General features: G+C 40.6%; 1 protein-coding gene across 2 annotated transcripts in view; it reads left to right on the forward strand.

Annotated features, from left to right (window-relative positions):
• Nucleotides 1-1115: 1115 nt before the first annotated feature.
• STPG1 (sperm tail PG-rich repeat containing 1) overlaps nucleotides 1116-19329 on the forward strand; it is an 85169-nt gene continuing 66955 nt past the window's right edge. Inside the window, exons 1-3 of one of the 2 annotated variants that reach the window (XM_043998779.1) lie at nucleotides 1116-1148; nucleotides 10491-10624; nucleotides 15477-15595. In XM_043998779.1, the coding sequence (XP_043854714.1) occupies nucleotides 10564-10624; nucleotides 15477-15595 (180 nt within the window). In that variant the 5' untranslated portion in view covers nucleotides 1116-1148; nucleotides 10491-10563. Of the gene's footprint in view, nucleotides 1149-10490; nucleotides 10625-10653; nucleotides 10721-15476; nucleotides 15596-19329 lie in introns of those variants that run through there. The other variant, XM_043998778.1, reaches the window with a different exon arrangement.

The raw sequence follows: 19329 nt of genomic DNA on the forward strand, positions 1-19329 counted from the left end.
AACAGTAAGATAAGGTGAATAAGATGATGGTAGATAAGAAAGTAAGGAGGAGTAGGGTTATCCAAGGAAGGCTTAGCTGAGGTTAAGTATCACAAATTTGTAGGGGGTAAAAAACCCACTTGTACAGCTAGCTAGGTTGCAAAGTGGGTAGACTGCTGAGCCTAGAGTCCAGGAGTCAGGAAGACTCGTCTTTCTGAGTTCAAATGTGGCCTCAGACACTTACTAGTTGTGTGACCCTGGGCAAGTCACTTCACCCTATTTGCCTCAGTTTCCTCATCTGTAAAATGAGCTGGAGAAAGAAATGGCAAAACCACTCCAGGATCTCTGCCAAGAAAACCCCAGATGGGGTCATGAAGAGTCAGACGCGGCTGAACAGCGACAAAAACTCCACTTCTTACCTACTTCTTTTGTATTCCTCCCAGACCAGAGCCCAGAGCTAGGAATGAGGAATTTTAGATTTAGATCCAGAATGGACATTAGTGGTTATATCTAGCCCCAACCCCTCATTTTGCAGTTAAGGAAAGTAAAGCCCAGAAAGCTTAAGTGATTTGTTAAAGATCATGAAGCTAGTAAATAGTGGAGTAAGTTTACACGTTTGTAAAAATACCAGTAATAACAGTAGCTTGCATTTATATAGTGCTTTAAGATTTGCAAAGGTTTTTTTTTTTTTAACAAATATTTTCTCATTTGATCCCTCATGGGAGGTAGGTGCCATTAACACCCCCATCTTACAGATGGGAAAACCAAGGCAAGTGGCGATGATCTAATGGTCACTCATCAGGAGCCCAATTTCTCACAGCCTTATCTTCCTGGGGGCTGCAGGAGTCCTTAAGCACATTCGGGAGGGTGCTAACCATATGCTATTCCAGGACCCTCCCTTCTCATTCATAAGCAGCGCCTTCCCTTCTCTACAAGACACAACTGCGCAATATGACACACACACTTCGAACAGCGCATGCGCCATGGGAAGCCTGCGGTCTTTCGTAAGGGCTGCTCCTTCAGCAGTCTCTGAAAGGCTTCTGGCGATTGGCCAGAAAAAAACTGGCCTTTGGATTGGCTCGAGAGGCGCGGAAGCTTTCGAATGTTAGGGTTTTAATTGCTGTAGCAACCAGGCTGCCAAGTCTGTCTTTTCCGGCTTTGCCTTAGAGGTTAGGTAGGATCGTTAGGGGATGGGGAGGGAGTTTGGGGGAGGAGGAGGAGCTTGGGCTCCAGGGAGTCCTGTTGGTTGGGGAGGGTGGGCCTTGAAACTGTTCGGCCCCTTCCCCCACGTGCAGAGGGGGCCAGAACCCTCTGGGATTCTGGGTGCGAGGAGACACCCCTTCCACCGTTCAAGCGACGGAGAGTCCGCGGCGGTGTCTTTCTCTAATCTCACCTCTCTTAATTCGGGGAGTATTCCTGAGCCTTCTGGAGCCTCAGTCTCCTCATCTGTGAAATGGGGATGATCATGGCCACATTGGTCTACCTTTCAGGACTGTTGGGGGCGGGGAATTCTCTTTGTAGATTTCCAAGTACTATGGCAGCATTAATTCGTTCTCACTCTCCCCATCTCGATCTCTACGATTCTCTGGCTTAACTAAAGTTCTGGCTAAAAATCCCACCTTTTACAGAAAACCTTTCCCGACCCTCCCCAATGCTAGTGTCTTCTCCTGGTTGATTATTTCCGGTTTATCCTGCATACATCTTGTTTGTACATAATTGCTTGCATGTTGATTTGATAAAGGAAAATGATGTGTTTGGCCTTTGGCCTTGATCAAGGAGGCGAAACTCAGGAAAAAGAATTAAAAGAGTTTATTAAAAATATGTCAAGGTAACAACACAGGCTGATCGCTGGAAGTCAGTAAAAGGATTCAGGGTGGAGCCAACTTTTCTTGATAACTTTCATAATGAGATGAAGACAATTCGGCTAAGTCAGCCAAAGGGGATGTGTACCAGGTAATACAAAAGCTGCAGATTGGATGACCTGCCTCCCCCAACGGAGCCTTTCCCAAGACTGATTCACAAGCAGTAACAATGGGTCATTTAGCATTACTTTCAATAATCTCTCTCTGTCTCTCTGTCTCTGTCTCTCTCTCTGTCTCTCTATTTTGGTGAGGCAGTTGGGGTTAAGTGACTTGCCCAGGGTCACACAGCTAGTAAATGTTAAGTGTCTGAGGCGAATTTGAACTCAGATCCTCCTGACTCCAGGGCCGGAATACTTCTCTCTTTAGAGACAGATTGGAAAGAGTCCTGCATTTAGTGTTTGAGCCAGATTTGAGCCCGAGCTCTGCATCGGATAAGCTTTTTCCATTGTCTGGGCCTCAGTTTCCTCTTCTGTAAAATATCCCTAAACCCTATGACCCTGGTTGTATCTTTGAGCAAGAAGACTTCTCCCCTTGCAGCCCTTTAAAATGAAAGGCAGGAAGGCATATAGATGCTAGAAACTAGTTTCCAAGTCAGGAAGACCTGAGTTCAAGTTCCATTCCTAATATATTCTGCTTCTGTGACCCTGGGAAAGTAAGTCATTTAATCTCTCAATTCCCCAGTGTGATAAAATAATGGGATTTGGCACCAGAAGATTTTAAACATCACACCAGGCAAGCTTTCTAAAGGTAACTTGCACAGGAGCCCATCTACATTGATAGAAGAAATTTCTCACCCCATGCTCCCTATACTGATAAAACAAAAACAAAAACAACAAAACTCATACACTAAAAAAAATTATGAAAAAGGAGCTAATAACACCTGCCACCCTCCACTGTCATGGGGTGACTTTGCCAATCAAAGCAAGTAATGGATATGCAGGGTTTTGCAACCCTAAAGTGCTTTTCTACCTATATTTGCCTCTTTTGAGGTTGTCCAGCTGTTTACTTCCAAATAGGGTTTTTTTGTTTGTTTTTTTGGGTGGGGCAATGGGGGTTAAATGACTTGCCCAGGGTCACACAGCTAGTAAGTGTTAAGTGTCTGAGGCCGGATTTGAACTCAGGTACTCCTGACTCCAGGGCTGGTGCTCTATCCACTGCGCCATCTAGCTGCCCCTCCAAATAGGTTTTTACTAAAGTTCATTCACTGAGATGGTTTTCTTTAAAAATAAATAAAAACTCAATATTGAACACCAATACACCCAAGTAAACTTGCTTAGCATCATTTAAACTTAATTTCAAAGTGTAAATGTTTCACCCTCTTTAATCCTCTGATCTTTTTTCCATTTTCCCCCATATTTCCTTTTTTCTTTCTCATGGTCATAGTTATTGTTTTTAAAATTTTGCTTCAGCCTTTTTCCTTTATGTTATTTTATAAAGATATGTCCAGATTTGTTTGTATTTCTAATACTTATAGGTTTTAATTGCATTATATTATTCCATTACATACATGGATTGTTTTTTTCTTCCTTTTTTTTTGGTCTGGGCCTGTGATTTTTATAACCATGAGGAAACTTCCTCTGTTGATATAGATCAAAACATGCTTTGGGGGGCATCTGGGTGGCACAGTGGATAAAGCATTGGCCCTGGATTCAGGAGGACCTGAGTTCAAATCCAGCCTCAGACACTTGACACTAGCTGTGTGACCCTGGGCAAGTCACTTAACCCTCATTGACCTGGAAAACAAAAAACTAAAAAAATCCAAAACATGCTTTGGGACTTATACAGTCTTAGATGGTTGCCTGGACAACTGAAAGGTTAAGCCACATGCCTGAGGTCACACAGCAAGTATGAGTCAGAGGAAGAACTTTCTTATTCAGTAATTCAACAAGTATTAATTAGGGACTATTTGCAGGCAGTGTGTTAAGGGCCAGGGATACCAAGAAAGAAGTGAAACATGCCCTTTTCTTAAGAAGTTTACATTCTGGGGCAGCTAGATGGTGCAGTGGATAGAGTACCCGCCGTGGATTCAGGAGGACCAGAGTTCAAATCCGGACTCAGACACTTAACACTTACTAGCTGTGTGACCCTGGGCAAGTCACTTAATCTTCATTGCCCTGCAAAAAAAAAAAAAGAAGAAGAAGAAGTTTACATTCTAATGGGAGAGACAACTGTCCACATATACAAGTATATACATGTAGAATTTCCTGTGGGCTCACTCCCCCAACTCATATTAGCACTTGAAGATTGGATCCTCAGAGAGTGGTTGCTACTCTTTTTAAAAAAATTATTAAATCATAAAAGTATTTTATTATTTTTCAGTTACATGTAAAGATAGTTTTTTCAACATTTGTTTTCATAAGATTTTTAGTTCCAAATTTTTCTCCCTCCCTCCCTTCCTCCTCCCCAAGGCAGAAAGCAATCCGATATGGCTTATATATGTACAATCACATTAAACATATTTCTGCATTAGTCTGCATGTTGTGAAAGAAGAATCAGAACAAAAGGGAAAAACCTCAAAAAAGAAAAAAACCAGAAACAAAAAAAAATCTGCATTCAGAATCCACAGTTCTTTTTTTCTGGATGTGGAGAACATTTTCTATCATGAGTTCTTTGGAATTGTCTTGGATCATTGCACTGCTGAGAAGAGCCAAGTCTATCACAGTTGATCATCACACAATATTGCTTTTACTGTGGACAGTGTTCTCCTGGTTCTGCTTACTTCACTCAGCATCAGTCCACTTAAGTCTTTCCAGGTTTTTAAAAAATCTGCCTGCTCATCATTTCTTTCTATCTTTCTTTCTTTCTTTCTTTCTTTCTTTCTTTCTTTCTTTCTTTCTTTCTTTCTTTCTTTCTTTCCTTCCTTCCTTCCTTCCTTCCTTCCTTCCTTCCTTCCTTCCTTCCTTCCTTCCTTCCTTCCTTCCTTCCTTCCTTCCTTCTTTCTTTCTTTCTTTCTTTCTTTCTTTCTTTCTTTCTTTCTTTCTTTCTTTCTTTCTTTCTTTCTTTCTTTCTTTCTTTTTCTTTCTTTCTTTCTTTCGCAGGGCAATGAGGGTTAAGTGACTTGCCCAGGGTCACACATCTAGTAAGCATCAAGTGTCTGAGGCTGGATTTGAACTCAGGCCCTCCTGACTCCAGGGGCGGTGTTCTATCCACTGTGCCACCTATCTGCCCCCCAAGCTTTTATTTTACAGATGAGGACCTTCCTCATTGTCTAACCCTTACCCATAGCAGCCTAGTCCTATTTTCTGAGAGACAATAAAAATCTTTAAATCAGTGAGATAATTCCCACTTTTTTCCTAGGACTCATCTGACTTGGCAGGGAGTGTGGGGTATTGCAATCCCTTTGGATTTAGGGATTCACTGCATTGGATAGAGGGTTGAACTTGGTGTTAGCTAGACTGGGCTTTGAAGATGGCCTTGGGCAAATCACTTCATCTCTCCAGACCCAAGTTCCTCATCTGAAAAATGAGGATCTGGGCCAGATGACCTAGAATGTGCCTTCTGGCTCTCATGCTTTGTTCATTGTCCATAAAATAAGAGTCTTGGACCAGATGATCTCTAAGGTTTCCCATGGCAACAATATCCCATTTCATCCTTTTCTGGCTTTGTGGCTAACAGGGACAATCTACTTAAAGTGTTTCTGCTTAGATATATTATCTTGGATCTACTCACACTGTAAGAGTTATTGAGGGGTAGGTGCTTATGGGACAGAATTGGACAGCTATTCCTTAGCCTTTCAGAGGAAAGAGAAAAAAAAAATCACCAGTCCACATATAGAAATTAAAGTTTTGCTGAATGCAAGGGAAAAAAAGAAAATCTTTTCCCTTGGGCAATAATAAATCTTATTTCATAAACACAGAGGGAGAAGTGACCCTGGGCAATTTCCATGTTCTCCCAACATGTCACAGTCAGGACTCAATGTTCTTAGCCTAAAGCTCTGCTGGCTATAATAAAAATGATAACTTGAGAACAAGTGACCTCCACTGCTTTAGCAAGTATAAAGGGATGGGGTTTTAATCTTAGGGACAGGCTTATGATTTAAAAGGAAAACATGGATTAATGTTTATAAAATAGAATAGCTCTGAGGGCAGATGATGTCTGCTCTCCAAATTCCAGCCTCGCTGAGTTAAGAGGAGGTGATCTCCAGGAGGCTGGTTGTTTGGTGATGAATTCCTAGGCCATAACAACCTATGAAACAAAGAAAAATACAAAAATGGTCTTTGGTCCTGTTCAACTTCTTTCTGCTGTGGACAGTTTGATAGCTCTCCACTCAAACAATCCCACATGTACCATTGTACATCAGTATGTAGTAGAACTGATTTATATGGACTTTCCATTTCATGATGCAGAGTATTAAAAAGAGGTGTACTCTGAGGGGCAGCTAGGTGGCACAGTGGATAGAGCACTGGCCCTGGATTCAGGAGGACCTGAGTTCAAATCCAGCCTCAGACATTATACACTTACTGGCTGTGTGTGACCCTGGGCAAGTCACTTAACCCCAATTGCCTCACACACACACACACACACACACACACACACACACACACACACACACACACACACAGACATGAACTCAAGTGTTGAGATTTAAAACAATAATTTTATTGATTCATCAAGGACATTCTTAAGTGAAATTAGCAAAGAATATGATTGCTAGGAAAATTTGGTGCCATGACCTTCATTTGGGCTTAGAGGTCAGCTATTTGATTGACCAACAGTACAAATGTCAACCCAGTTGTTTTAGGATAAACCATAAGGTTAAAAAAAATTACTCAACTTTGAATGATTCAATATTACTTCTGTTTGTTGCCAAGTATTAACATACAGTAACATCTTTGATGATTAGTTAGTGAAGATACAAGACAAATACAAGCAAAATAACAAGTCTATCTGTGTTTGTAAATTCATCCATTTTTAGACAAAGATATAATTTATTTTTTCAAATTACATGTGAAACATTTAAAAATATTTTATTTTTTCCAATTACATATAAAAACAATTTTAACATTTGTTTTTTAAAATTTTGAGTCCCAAATTCTCTCCTTCCCTCTTTCCCCTTCCTCCATCTTGAGAAGGCTAGCGATTTGATATAGATTATACATGTGCAGTCACGCAAAACATATTAACATATTAGTCATGTTGTGAAAGAAAACATAGACCAAAAAAAAAAAACCAAAACAAACAAACCAAACCCATGAAAAATAAAGAAGTAAATAAAAGGTGTGCTTCAGTTTGCATTCAGACTCCGTAAGTTTTTTCTCTGGAGGTAGACAGCGTTTTTTAATCATAAATCCTTCAGAATTATCTTAGATCATTGTATTTCTGAGAATAGTTCATTCACAGTTGATTCACAACTGATCATCATACAATATTACTGTTACTGTGTACAGTGTTCTCCTGGTTCTGCTCACTCCACTTTGTATCAGTTCCTGTAAGTCTTTCCAGATTTTTCTGGGAGCATCTCGCTCATCATTTCCTATAGCACAATAGTGTTCCATCACAATCATATACCACAACTTGTTCAGCCAATCTTCCAATTCATGACTATTTCCTCAATTTCCAATTCTTTGCCACCTCCTCTCCTCTCCTTGTTTCCTTCCTTCCTTCCTTCCTTCCTTCCTTCCTTCCTTCCTTCCTTCCTTCCTTCCTTCCTTCCTTCCTTCCTTCCTTCCTTCCTTCCTTCCTTCCTTCCTTCCTTCCTTCCATCTTTCCTTCCTTCCTTCCTTCCTTCCTTCCTTCCTTCCTTCCTTCCTTCCTTCCTTCCTTCCTTCCTTCCTTCCTTCCTTCCTTCCTTCCTTCCTTCCTTCCTTCCTTCCTTCCTTCCTTCCTCTCCTTCCCTCCCTCCCTCCTTCATTCCTTAATTTCTTTTTCTCTCTCTTTCTTTCTCTTTGGGATGCAGACTTACTAGTGATATTGCTGCATTAAAGGGCATATTCAGGTTTTTTTGTTTTTTGTTTCTTTTGGTGAGGCATTTGGGTCACACAGCTAGTAAGTGTCAATTGTCCGAGGCCGGATTTGAACTCAGGTACTCCTGACTCCAGGGCTGGTGCTCTATCCACTGTGCCACCTAGCTGCCCTGTATATATTCAGTTTTATTCAGTATATTCAGTTTTATAGCCCCTTGGGCATAGTTCCAAATTGTTCTCCAGAATAGAGAGCACCAACAGTAAGTACATTAGTGTCCTAATTTTCCCACATCCCAACCGGCATTTGTCATTTTCCTTTTCTATCATATTAGCTAATCTGATAGGTGTGAAGTGGTAACTCAGAGTTGTTTTACTTTGCATTTCTCTGATCAATAGTTATTTAGGGCATTTTTATATGACTATAGATACTTTGATTTCTTTGTCTGAAAACTGCCGTTCATATCCTTTGACCATTTATCAATTGGGGAATGGCTTTTATTTTTATAAATTGGATTCAATTCTCTAATATAGTGAAGAAATGAGGCCTTCTTCAGAGAAACATGCTATAAAAATTTCCCCCAGTTTTCTGTTTTCCTTTCAATCTTGTCTGCATTGGTTTTGTTTGTGTAAATTTTAAAAAAATTTAATGTAATTTGGATACTATGCCATTTGGTGCATGTATATTTAGTATTGCTATTATTTCTTTGTCTGTGGTATCATTTAGCAAAATGTGGTTTTACTGCTTATCTCTTTTAATTAGATCAATTTTTGTTTTTATTTTGTCTAAGATCATGGTTGCTCTTCCTTCTTTTTAAAAATCTTAGCTGAAGTATAATAGATTCTGCCCTTACCTTTACTCTGTGTGTTTCTCTCTGTTTCAAGTATGTTTCTTATAAAGAACATATTGTAGGATTCTGGTTTTTAATTTTTTTTTTTGCAGGGCAGTGAGGGTTAAATGACTTGCCCAGGGTCACATGGCTAGTAAGGGTCAAGTGTCTGAGGTCGGATTTGAACTCAATTCCTCCTGAATCTAGGGCTTTATCCACTGTGCCACCTAGCTGCCCCCATCTGGTTTTTAATTTTAATCCATTCTGCTATCTGCTTCTGTTTTATGAGTGAGTTCATTGCATTACCATTCAGTTATGATTATTAACTGTGTATTTTCCTCCTTCTTATTTTCCTTCCTTTTTAGTCTTCTTTCTCTCCTTTTATCCTGTCCCTCCTCAAAAGTGTTTTGCTTATGGGGCAGCTAGGTGGCGCAGTGGATAAAGCACCGGCCTTGGATTCAGGAGTACCTGAGTTCAAATCCGGCCTTAGACACTTAACACTTACTAGCTGTGTCACCCTGGGCAAGTCACTTAACCCCAATTGCCTCACCTAAAAAAAAAAAAAAGAAAAAGAAAAGCGTTTTGCTTATGACTACCTTCCCCTATCCAGCTCTCAGTGCCAGCAAAGAGTCCCCTGTGATCTCCTTCTGACCAATGATCTGACCTCCTTCCTATCTGTGGGCTGAGATCTCTGGAAGCCACTGCAGTCTATTTAGTTGCCCCCAAGGCCTGCTGCTGGCTTATTGGACCCCGTCTGTACTAGACTGCACTCCACTCTTACTCCAGTGAGGAGAGGCCTTTCCTGCCAACCTCCCAAGTTGTCTTGGGCTAGGAAATTGTTTCATTCCATCTTTTGTGGGTTCTGCCACTTCAGAATTTATTTTGAAGCATTATTTTAACATTGTCTGGAGGGGAATTTGGGAGACCTCAGGGGAGTTCCTTCCTTTACTCTTGGCTCCAGATCCATCCATTTGTAAGGCAAAAGTACAATTCTATAGATTAGGCATTAACTCAGTCTAAATATTTGTCACTGAATCTTTAACTCACATATTCTGTGGCCTCTGGAAAACTCCACTGATGCTCTGGAGAGAATGAGAGTGAAAAAGGCAAATAGCATCTTAGTATTATTAATAAAAGGTTTTATTTTGAGGAGCCCATGAGAAGATTTCAGAACCACAGATAAGAGTCCAACCATCTCTTCATTTTCTATCCACACTCCCAAACAGAGGGTTCTGTTCAGAGTTGACACTCAACAAGTAATGATTCAATTCTATTCAACTTCACAAATACTTATAGTGGCATGGGCCACAGGACTTTGCCTATCCAATGTCATTCTGCAATGAAGTTGGTAATAAATCAAAATATATAATATAATATAATAATGTCACTATAAAATAGAATAAATTAATGTAAATAGCATATTAAATGAATTTACATTCATTATAAATTAATATAAAGAATATATCCTAGTAGAATATCACCAAACCCTAGCTAACTGAATATTGTCATTTGGGCAATGGGGGTTCTTCATTCACTTGTTTCCTATGTGGCTAATCAGGTAGAATTCTTTTGAGTGAATATGGGTCTTATATAAGGGCTTTGCAGTGTTCTGGGCCTTCAAGTTTCTTAAATAAGGAATAAGGGAATAAACATTTATTAAGTGCCTACTGTGTGCCAGTTACTAAATGCTTGACAGATATTATCTCATTTCTGTTTTAAAGTTCCTCCCAGCCATGACATTCTGTATTCTAACGAGTCTTCTAATTATAATATTCTATGATTTTGTGGATAAATATAGTTCTTGCTCTTGGAAAGGTTACAATCTAGTTGGGAAAAAAAGGGACATATACATGAAAAAGGGAAATATAGTGGTCATCATTTCATTCATGCCCTAAAAATGTTGCATTTTGATGTTCTAGGTGGTAACTAGAAGAAAAATGTCAGGGATATTTTCCTTCGGAGGAGCAGAACTTGCTGCTGTTTCTTAGTAATATGGCGGCTGTGGAAAGTGAAACCTCTAGAAGATCCAAACCCTTTAAGAAGATACAAAAAGGTCTTGTGAACTTAATAAATGCTTGCTTTATGGGGAAGAGAGAGACCTACAACCGTGTAATCCATGCAATTTGTAGAGCTGAGTTATTGGGATGTAGTCAGTGCTATGCTTGGCAGTGGATTGTGGTGGAATGGGCTCTGGGCTTTGGGTCTCAGCACTGCCACCTCCTGGTGGGAGGTGACCGAGTCATTGCTTTCCTCTGTATGTCACTCTCCTCCCCTTATAAAATGATGAGGTTGGGCTAAATGATTTCGTAAATTTATTTCCAGCTTTGACATTCTAGGCTCTGACCTTCCCCTCAGTGCTAACATTTTAATGTTCCTTCCAGCTTCATTCTGTGTTCTAAGATTCCTTTGAGTTCTAATGTTCTTTGTTCTAAGGTTCCATTAAGCTCTAATATTGTCCTATATTCTGAAGCTCTGGAATTCTGTTTTAAAGTGCTTTTAAGCTCTATCTTTTTAAAAAATTCTGAATTAATTTAATTTTTTAGGCCATGAGGTGGGGAGCATGCTTCATCATCAGTCCTCTGGAATCATGATTGCATCAATCAGAGTTCTGACGTCTTTCAAAATTGTTGTCACGGTGCTGAGAGCTGATGTTTTCTGAGTTCTGCTCACTTATCTTTTTTTTTAGTATTTTATTTTATTTTATTTTATTTTATTTTATTTTGCAGGGCAATGAGGGCTAAGTGACTTGCCCAGCTAGTTAAGTGTCTGAGGCTGGATTTGAACTCAGGTCCTCCTGAATCCAAAGCCAGTGCTTTATCCACTGTGCCACCTAGCTGCCCCCTCACTTATCTTTTTATCAGTCCAATAAATCTTCCCAGGTGTCTCTGAAAACATCTCTTTGTTTATTTCTGAGTACAATAGTATCCCGTTACATTAATATGCCATAATTTTTTTAGATGTTCCCTACTTGATGGACAGCCCGAGTGTCTAATTCATTGCTACAATGAAAGGACTATTATAAATGTTTTTATATGTGTTGGTCCTTTTCCTATTTCTTTGTTCTTTTGGGAGTTGTATCATTGGGTGAAAGGGCATGCAACAGTTCAGTTGCTCTTTGGGTTTCTTGCTTTCCAAAATGGTCGGGACCAACCCATGGCTCCACCAGCAGTGGATCAGTGTGCCTATTTCCCTCAGTCCCTCCAACAATTATAATTTCCCATTTTTGTCATCTTTGGCAATATGGCAGCTATGAAATAGAACCTCAGAGTTGCTTTAATTAACCCCAGAGCTTCATTTTTCTCATTTCAATTTCTCAGTCTATGTTCTATTATTCTATATTCTAGGTTCCTTCAGGCCCCAATCGTCAGTGTTCTAAGTCTCTTTCTAGTCTATCATATATGTTGTAAAGTTCCTTTAGGATTTAACATTTTGTATCCTAAGGTCTATTTAGAGTTCTAACACATTAGTGTTCTGAGATCGGTTCTGACCTTCCATGTTCTAAGGTTCCTTCCAACTCTAGTATTTGGTACTTTCAAGATATTTTCTACCTCTGGTCTTTTGCATCTCCTTGAGGGTAGCAACTATATCTTTTTAGTCTTGTGTTCTCAGCCCTAGTAAATGTTTGTAAATGTTCTGTACATATTTGTGGAATCATATTGATTCTGTGTAGTGTCTGCAGAGCATTCCCCATAGCCAGAGTGAATGCGGAACTTTTCCCTGGATCCAGTTCTTTTGCTCTTTTCTGCCAAACTGTAGGTACTAGTGGCTGGTCAGGGATGCAGGGAGGCTGGGCATCCAGCAGGAGCCAGGAGGAGTTGGTTGCTTGCAGCAGCAGATGGTCTTCCTAAAATAAAGTTATGGGCTTATATTCATAATTGGTTGACCTCCCCTTACCATTTTTAGGCAGAAAAATTGTGATGGATTATCTATCCGTGTACTATTTATTTCACATACACATCTCACATAGGCTGAATCTTTATGTCAATTTCAATTCAGTCGAATTAAATTCTGTAGACATTTGTAAGCACCTACTATGTGCAAGGCACCATGTGAAGCACTGGCAATTATGCAGTCATTTTAGTTGTATCCAAGTCTTCATGATCCCATATGTTTGTTTTGATTTTTTTTTTTTGCAGGGCAATGAGGGTTAAGTGACTTGCCCAGGGTCACACAGCTAGTGAGTGTCAAGTGTCTGAGACCAGATTTGAACTCAGGTCTTCCTGAATCCCGGGCCAGTGCTTTATCCACTGCACCACCTAGCTGCCCCCTCCATATGTTTTTTTTTTTTTGGCAAAGATAAGAGTGGTTTGCCATTTCCTTCTCCAGATCATTTTATAGATGAGGAAACTGAGGCAAACAGGGTTAAGTGACTTGTCCAGGGTCACAAAACTAGTATCTGAGGCCAGATTTGAATTCAGGTCTTCCTGACTCCAGTCCTGGCTCTCTATACACTGATCCACCTACATGCCCTCACTGAGAATACTATAATAATTCGTTTTAAAAATCCATCCCTGCCCTGAAGGAGTTTATGTTCTGTTGGACATGATTTCATTATGGAAGTGGCGAATGTTTGGAAGTAACATGGGACGGGAGCACACAAGGTTAATGCTTTGGGTCCTTTAAATACTAAGCACTCTGTACCAGCATTTATGAACATTGTCAGCATTGACAATCAGTTCTGTACTAATATCTAAGGAAGAGAAAGACAGACAGACAGAAAGACAGACAGACAGAGACACACAGAGACAGAGACAGAGAAGAGACACAGAGGAGAAATAAAGGCAGAGAGAGACAGAGAGGAGAGGAGAGAGATGGAGAGAGATAGGGAGGGAGGGAAGAAGGGAAGGAGAGAGGGAGGGAGAGACAGCGACAGAGAGAGGAGATAGAGATGTAGAGAGAGACAGAAAAGAGAAAGACAGAGAGGAGACAGACAGAAACAGAGATGGAGGAAAAGGAGAGAGAGAGAGTGAGAGAGAGCGAGCATGAGTGAGGCTGAACCTGGAGGGAGGAGCTATGGGTTCCAGTTCCCATCCTACCTCTTGTGCTGTGTGACCTTTGGCCAGTCATTTTCCCCCCTGAGCTCCATTCTCCTCATTGCTAGGAGAGGATAATGATATTGGCACCACCTACCTCCTAGGCGTGTTGTGAGGATCAAATAATATAGGTAAAGCACTTTGTAAAATGAAGCCTGCTCTGCAGAAGAAGGGCTCACAAGACCAAAGCAGTGGGCAGGCTTTTCTGGTGGGGCTCATCATTCCCTCGGGTGCAATAAGAACACCATCAGAATTTGGTCGTGTCCTTGGTAGATTGTCCACCTTTCTGGGACTCTGCACACTTGATATGCACTGCAGAGATGGTGCAGGCTCCTTTCATGGCATTTGTACCATTAAAATGTTTTTTTCCCACTGTGCTATTATCAGTCAACAAATTCCAAGTGCTACGTATGAAGCATTATGTGCACAAATGTGTAAGTGAGGCAGTCTCCTTCTTGGCCCTCTTTTTTGGGTCTAGGCCTAGCAGTGGGATAGTCAGGTTCAAAGGGTATATACTCTGTTGTTCCTTTCAAAGTCCTTTAGTTTCAGGATGTCTTGTGTGACCTCTCTTGCTCAGTTTACTCGTCCCTCAGTCTGATACTTCCCATCTTTCTGAGAATTCAAGACATGGATGGTGCAGGAGATTAACATGTACCAGCCGAAGAACAGGAGGTTGTCAAAGAAAATCTTGCATGGAGGAGGAAACTGAGTCTCAGAGGGGAAAAGAGACTTGCCCCCAAATTATACAGCTAAAGTGTTAGAGCTGGGGCTGAAATCCAGACCCTTGTAGTCCAAGCATAGACAAGCTCCCTTTTCGTTAAGCCTCTGCTTCCTCAGATAGGCCAATGGATGAGCAGTGCCCCATCTGAGGCCATTCATCCCTCAAAAACACCATACTGAGTGAACAGCTTTATGTGGGGTAGTTAATTTCATAAGGACAGTGTGATAATGTGCATCTCTGCTGAGCAGACATTTTACTGTGGCCTTTCAAAGGGATGGTGGGACTAACATTGTAGTGGTCTCTAAGTATTTGCCACAGGGTTCTACTTGGCCCCATTGGGCGGAACCAGGAGTAATGAATAGAAGCAGTGAGGATACATATTATAGGAAAGAGAAGGAAAACCTTCCCAACACACATCATGCTATCCCAGTGTAGATACCTGTTGGTATGATGGTCTTCCCATGCCTGAAGGTTTTCATACTGGATGGCCAGCCCCTTGTTGGGGAAGTCTTAAAGGGGATTCTTTTCAAGGTATATATTCAACCACGTACCCCTGAGGTCTCTTACAGCTCTGAGGTTCTGTGGTTCAGATGCTTCAGTGTAGGCTGGTCATGAGAACACATCAAAGATGGTGACTGAGAAATGACCCTTGTTGGCTCTTGTCCCTTAAGCTTCAAACTGGGAGAGTGAAATCAGGGACCACCATGTCGATTTTTGGTACCTTTCCTGGTGAATAGACTGTTCTGCACACACGGAATGCTTACCAAGAATTTGGTGTTGACTTTGTTTTTTTGTTTTTTGTTTTTTTTTTAGTGAGGCAATTGGGGTTAAGCGACTTGCCCAGGGTCACCCAGCTAGTAAGCGTTAAGTGTCTGAGGCCGGATTTGAACTCAGGTACTCCTGACTCCAGGGCCGGTGCTCTATCCACTGCACCATCTAGCTGCCCCCTGGTGTTGACTTTGAATAAATAGATTTTGAAAGAGGTTCCGCCTCTAAGGGTTTATGTATTCTCTTTTCACAGATCATAGGGCCAGATTCCCTCTGTGACTTGTTAAAATGAAATGGCCATCTCAGAGCTCCATTTCCTACATTCTTCATTTCATCTTTTTATGTTTTTAAAAAAATGTCTTTTTTTTTTTTTAATCACTTAGGTTACACTGGAGCATATCCAAAGCAATCTTCCATTCCTTATACATTTCGGACCATAGTAACCCCGGATTCAGAAAGAAAAGGATTTAACAGTCAAAGCAAAAGATTTTATTGTAAACTGGTAATGATGCTTTTTTAAAATATTTCCTACTCTTATTCAGGTTTTTAGCATGATCAGCTTGTCCCATGGGAGCTATTTCCAAATCCCTAGAGATGTCCCTGCATCTCTGTGGGCCTTAGTTGCTTTATCTGCAGAGTCAAAGAGTTAAGTCAAGAGGATGTTTAAAGTCTTCCAAGCCCTCAATTTCTATGCTTTAAGATCCCTCTCCCCCCATCCCCACCAGGTCTGTTTCCTATATTCTAAGATCTCTCTCAGTTCTGATGGCCTACTTTCCAACCTTCTGTGTTCTAACGTTCTCTGTTCTAAGGTCCCTTCCAACCATAAGCCTTCTAGCTGGGACATTATATGTTCTAACATTCTACATTCCAAGATAATATCCAGCTCCAAAATTTTAAAATTCTTCAAATAAAATTCTTTACTAGTACTTGGATCTTGAAGCTATAATAATAATAATAGCTAACATTTATAAAACCAATGAAAAATATATGTATACATACATCTAGAAACACACACACATAATATATGAATATGCTTGATTTCTATGAAATGTGCATATAACAATATAAGTATTTAAATATATATGCACACATTTAAATATTTTCTATTTATTTGTGCCTTGTCCTTCTTCGTTTTGAACACCAGAGGGCAGTGTATTTCTCATACCTGTGAGTGCACCTTTTTAAAGGGTTCTTTTTTTTTTTTTTTTTTTCCCTGATACCAAGTGGCAGCGGCCTGTAGTTTCTGTTGCTGGGGAAGTGGATCACTTGAGTTTAAGTGTTCTGAGCCTTAGCCAGGCTTGAGGCTAGCACCATAACTTTAAGTCTAGTTGCCATGCCCATCAGTATTGGCATCAGGCTGTGAGGGGCTGCTGCAATTCTAGCCTGGGCAAGACAGAGAGACTCTGTCTTTGGAAACACACACACACACACACACACACACACACACACACACACACACACCACCACCACCACCACCACCAACAACAACAACAACAACAACAACAACAACAAAACAAGGACAAAAAGGAAAACTACAAGGTCCGATAAAATGGGGATGACTCTTTTGGGGATGAAAGTCCTTATCGAAATTTTGCACATTTTATGTCATTTACATAATATTTTATATCTTTGAATCATTCTACATTGTTGATTTCCTCCAGCTACCCATATCTGTCTCTTTCAGATTTCCTGTCTTTCCTTGATCCCTCTCCCCACTCCCCCACCCCCAGGATCTGACAGTCACATAATATGATACTGTTCGTCTACTATCTGTGTGACCTTAGTCAATTAAATTTCCTCTCTGAGCTTCAGTAAGCTCCTTCTTTAAATGGCGGGGGTGGGGGGCTTGATAATACTTTTTAAAGTCTAACATTCTGCTTTCTAAAGTCACACTTAGTTTTAAGAAGCTGTGACCTTGAAGCACAGTGGAAAGAACAACTTGATTTGGAGTCAAATGACCTGGTTTCAAATCCTGGCCTTGCTACTAAATAACTCTGGGCCCTTGGACACTTTTTACCTAACCTCTCAGTGCCTTGGGTAACTAAAATGCTGGGTTACAGAGGAGATACCTGCCTACATATGACCCTGGCAGCTCCCCATACTGATGAAATCACCCACTTATATGAACAAATCTTAGAAAAAGAGATTTTTTTTTTTAGTCTTCGGGTTCTCTATTCAGTTGATAAATTTTCATTCCATCTTCTTCTCTCAGTTCTCATTGTTACCGCTTTATCACATATTTTGAGATCAGGTAGTGCCTAGTCTTCTTCCAGTTTTCTTTTCTATTGTTCCTGACATTCTTGACCATTTTTTTTTTTTTTTTGGTGAGGCATTTGGGTTTAAGTGACTTGCCCAGGGTCACACAGCTAGTAAATGTCATGGGTCTGAGGTCAGATTTGAACTCAGGTCCTCCTGAATCCAGGGCCGGTGCTCTATCCACTGCGCCACCTAGCTTCCCCTCTTGACCATATTTTTAAAAAATATTAATTTTGTTATGACTTGACCAAATTGTATTAAAACAACGTATTGTATGTTACTATTTTTGATTGTACCTAACCATGAACAAGGGATATCCCTCTATTTGTTCACTTCGTTGATTTCTGTGAGAAGTTTTGAGGTTGTTTTTGGTTTTGTTTGTTTGTTTTTTTGCAAGGCAATGGGGGTTAAGTGACTTGCCCAGGGTCACACAGCTAGTAAGTGTCAAGTGTCTGAGGCTGGATTTGAACTCAGTTCCTCCTGAATCCAGGGCCAGTGCTCTATCCACTGTGCCACCTAGCTGCCCCTGAGGTTGTTTTTGTATAAGTTTCTTATGCATCATGATAAGTTAATGCCCAGATGTCAGATATATTTTGTCATTATTTTCAGGGTATTTATCAGTTTTACTTGGTTCTTGGTGGAATTATTTGAAAATGCAGGTGACTTTTGTGAATATTCATCCTATCCCACTACTTCAATAAAGTCATCCTTCATTTCTTTTTTCACTTCCTGTTTTGGGTTCAGAGCTTTGACCAGAATAGGGTCACTGGGGTTTTGCTTCAGGGCACCTATTACACTTACAATCCTTCTGTGGAGGAACAACAGAATTTACCAATTCCACCAAAGTGGCCTACTTCTTCTGTCTCCCTTTGCTCCCAGTTCCAGACCTTGTGCCCTCTGGTCTTTGTTTCTCTCACTGACTGGTGTTCTGTCTCCCTCCCCCTCAAATGAGGACACACTTTTACATTAGGCATAGTTTGTGGGATGTGCCCTGGGGAGCCACCATTTCTAGTGCCAGCTTTACATATGTTCCCTAGGAATTTGTGTGTAGCAATAGGTTGCCAGTGGCCCACTGGGGTTAGGTTCCTTGCCTCACTAAGGGGTCCTGGTTAGTCCTGGGGAAGTCTGAGCTCTAAAGAGTCAGGCTAATTCTGGAGAGCAATTTGGAATTATGCCCAAAGGGCAACAAAGCTGTGCATACCCTTTGACCCAGCAATACCACTTTGGGGTCTTTTTCCCAAAGAGATCATGGAGGGGGGAGAGGGACCCACATGTACAAAAATATTTATACCTGCTTTTTACGTGGTGGCAAGGAATTGGGAGTTGAGGGGATGCCCATCAATTGGGGAATGGCTGGACAAGTTGTGGTATATGAATACAATGGAATACTATTGTGCTGTAAGAAATGATGAGCAGGAGGAGTTCAGAGAAACCTGGAGGGTCTTGCGTGGGCTGATGATGAGTGAGATGAGCAGAACTAGAAGAACATTGTACACAGTATCATCAACATTGAGTGTTGATCTACTGTGATGGACGATATTCTTCTCACCAATGCAATGATACAGAAGAGTTCCAGGGAACTCATGATAGAAGAGGATCTCCAAATCCAGGGGAAAAAAAACAACTGTGGAATAGATGCTGAATGAACCATACTAATTCTTTTGTTTTTGGTGCTGATGTTTTTCTATTTTGAGGTTTTTCGTCATTGCTCTGATTTTTCTCTTATAACATGACTAATGCAGAAATATGTTTAATGTTATTATGTGTGTATATATATAACCTATATCAGATTACCTGCTGTCTAGGTGAGGGGAGAGGGAGGGGAGGGAGGGGAGGGAGGGAGAAAAATCTGAAATTGGAAAGCTTGTATAAACAAAAGTTGAGAACTATCTTTACATGTAATGGGAAAAATACTTTATTAATAAAAAATAAAATAAAATAAATATAGATAGATCCTATAAGCTACTCTAACAACAACAA

Source organism: Dromiciops gliroides, chromosome 3 (genome assembly GCF_019393635.1).
Source record: "Dromiciops gliroides isolate mDroGli1 chromosome 3, mDroGli1.pri, whole genome shotgun sequence".
Lineage (NCBI taxonomy): Eukaryota > Metazoa > Chordata > Mammalia > Microbiotheria > Microbiotheriidae > Dromiciops > Dromiciops gliroides.